General features: G+C 37.9%; 1 protein-coding gene across 1 annotated transcript; it reads left to right on the forward strand.

Annotated features, from left to right (window-relative positions):
* Positions 1-2,071: 2,071 nt before the first annotated feature.
* LOC131064705 (pentatricopeptide repeat-containing protein At2g42920, chloroplastic-like) lies at positions 2,072-2,674 on the forward strand. Its single transcript, XM_057998945.2, has one exon. The coding sequence runs from the start codon at positions 2,072-2,074 to the stop codon at positions 2,672-2,674; it is 603 nt and encodes a 200-aa protein (XP_057854928.2).
* Positions 2,675-3,210: the final 536 nt, after the last annotated feature.

The following is a 3,210-nucleotide window of genomic DNA, read 5'->3' on the forward strand; positions in this document are numbered from 1 at the left end:
CTTAGCCACCTTTACTCTTTGATTATCTACCACCTCCTCATACTCAAAATAGTCTTCCACCTACTCTCTTAAGGGCTTCAATGAATTGCCTTTTTATCTGTAGGTACAACTGGGTTCTCTCCTTGTTCTTCCCCTTCTTCTTCCTGAGATTCTAAGACAACTTCCTTCCCAGCCAGATCCTTCTTCAACTTTGGTAGTTTTGGTTCCATCTTTTTGTTCTTGGCTATTTGCTCCCTCACTATCTTAGCCAATTCTACATTGGTGACTCTAGAGGATATCTCCTCTTCACATTGTCCCTCTGTCCGATCTCCCATGGTTCAAACTCTTCCCAAGCTTCTTCTAGAGCTCTGATACCACCTAATGCAGAGATCTTAAGCAGTAGTGTGATAAACCCACCTACACACCTTGGTCTTCTTTACCTTGAGTCTTCCTCACGGCTATGTTTCACACCTCAATAGTGAAATCAAACTCTTACCCCTAACCAGGGATGGCACAACACTTTTGCCCACTTCCTAAGACCTATCAAAATCTTCCACAATGCTATTTTGAAGCACAAGACAAATATTGGCTTTTGAGGCCTAGACAAGCCTACTGGTACATCTCTACCGGCATAGGTTTCACAAGTTTACCGGCACCGGTCTACCAGTTAGTAGCCCTATTTCACTGTCTTTTTGGATTTTTCTCCAGATAACACTAAAAAAAACCCTAAACAAATTTAGGTTTCAAACACCCTTTTGGGATTACTATCAGATTTCCAAAAGATTGGAATTCCACCCTATTCCCGCACTCTTCAACACCTACTTGGGTCACAGGTGTAATTGATCAAGTTAGACCGTTTTCACAAAGGGGGTATATGAGAATGGGATCAAAGGAAGGTTCCAACTCTTTAGGAAGTTTCTTCTATGTTCAAATACTCCAATTCCATCAGTTCAACTCATCATCTCATCATTGTTCATTGTAATCTCAATGAAACTCATCCAATCTAACCTAAACCCTCAATCGGTTTAGACTAGGGCTTGGTTGTAATGTACCAACCAAATCCTCTGACCTCGCCCCTCTAGAATCTCAAAATACATGTCCCTAACTTGCATTCTACCCATGGCCATTGGATCCCAATGAGTAGATTGTGAGTTAGGGTCTTGTTAGCTCCATTTTTAACAGTAAAATTTAAAATTTTTAGGTCAAACTTTAAAGTGCTAAAATCCTTGAACTAATAATCTCATGGCCGAAGAAGTTATAAATGAGGGGTTTTAAAATAAAAAAATTATGATTTATTATCCTTCTTTAGGAGTGTTGTCAATACAAGTTAAAATACCCATGCATTCCATCCGTGAAAACTTAGTTGTTAAAGCTCATTCATCGAAGATTTAACAAGTTGGTCAAGTTTGTTCAAACACTTTCAATGATAAAGTCTTCATCGGCAAGTTGGTTTATTTTCTAAAGAAGCCAATATACTTATATGAGACATATTTTCAAAGTTTCACTTAAAAAAAATTCTCAATATTCTGAAGTTACCAACATATCAACTCATTAATATCATTGGCAAGTTGTAGCACTTTCAAAAGTCACTAATTGACTAAAGATGTGGACGATAAATGAAGTAATATTTGTAAGATTTCCAACTTTGCAAAGTATAGAAAAACACCGATGCACTCTCAAAGTTAGTTATTCTAACTCATTTATTGACAATTTTATCAAGTTGCCAAAGAGCTGATGCATTCTTAAGCGAAAAGTTGTGCAAGCTTCTGAAAGCACATATGCATTTTTCAAGGAAGAGTTAGTTATCATAACTGATTCTTATATTGCTTTGAAACTACATGCACTCAGTAAAACCAACTTGGTAACCATCAAGAAAATTTAAAGTGACAATTGCAAAGCCGAGCTCTACAATCTTTGTCTCCATCCTCTCTGCCTGCGTAAAATGGAAGCTTTTGAACAGGTTACGTTCACCCATCAAAATGCCTCAAATCGATGGGATCTCATGAAATGTGATGACTGCAAGACATGCACAAAATAAACTTGGCGAAAATTCTTTAGAAACTTTCAAGCAACTGCAAATGTCGTGTTGAACATGAATGTAAAATGTGGAAGCATACACAAGGCATACGAGTTGTTTGACAAAATGACTCAACGAAGTGTTGTCTCATGGACTGCTATGATTGTTGCATATGAACAAAATAGCCTTGTGGAAAACTCTTTAGAGATTTTTAAGAAAATGCAGTTGGTAGATGTAGAGCTCAGCTCAGCAACCTTTTCCAGCATCCTCCCTGCGTGTGCCAAAATGGGAGCCTTGGATGAGGGTATGAAAATCCATCGAAAAGTGTTTGAAGACGGATTTTCTTCAGATGTTATAGTTGTGACAGCCTTGATAGACATGTATGCAAAATGTGGAAATCTACAGAAGGCACATGAATTGTTTGACGGTATACCTCAACAAGATGTGGTTTCATGGACTGCAATTGTCGTTGGATATGCACAAAATGGGTTTGTTGATAAAGCTTTGGAGATATTCAAGCATATGCAATTTTCAGGTGTAAAGCCCAAATTCAACAACTTCTGCCAGCATTCCTCTATGCCAGTGCTAAGGTTTGGAGTAGGCTGTGAACATCCATCATTGAATGACTTAGTTGCTATTACCTTGGCCGATATGAATGCAAAGTGTGGAAGAACATAAAAAAATGAATGAGCTGTTTGAGTTCTAGACTGCGCAAAATGGAGATGTTGAAAAAGATTTCAAAACTTTCAAACAAATGCAATTTGCAGAGGTAATGTCGCATTTCCCAATCATTTCGTAGTGCTCTTCACGTCTTCATAGCAATGTATGGTCATGCACTAAAGCATCTTCAAAGGAAAAACATCAAAGAAATGTGGTCTCATGACAACCAAAGATTGTAGGATATGCACAAATCGGTCTGTTAAAAGAAAGTCTTTAGAAATTTTCAAGTCGATGCAATTGGCGGGTGTAAAGACAAATTCTGTAACCTCTGCTAGCATCCCTTTGCCTTTGTTAAAACTGGAGTTTTGTAATAGCACAAGGAAAGAATGTAAGTATAGACAAGGTGAAGAAAAGGTTTCAAGGTGGCATATTGGTTTTGTCAACAAGTTGGTAACTCTTCCTAGGTTGCCAAAGTAAAGATTCTCACACATACCATAACGTCGATGAAGAGGGAGAACAAAGAGTGAAACATTGCCAATACTCCTTAAATTGCC

The sequence above is a fragment of the Cryptomeria japonica genome, chromosome 8, assembly GCF_030272615.1.
Source record: "Cryptomeria japonica chromosome 8, Sugi_1.0, whole genome shotgun sequence".
In the NCBI taxonomy this organism is placed as follows: domain Eukaryota; kingdom Viridiplantae; phylum Streptophyta; class Pinopsida; order Cupressales; family Cupressaceae; genus Cryptomeria; species Cryptomeria japonica.

Coding starts and splice junctions, on each gene's coding strand:
- LOC131064705 (XM_057998945.2), top strand. CDS start 2,072: ATGAATGTAAAATGTGGAAGCATACACAAGGCATACGAGTTGTTTGAC.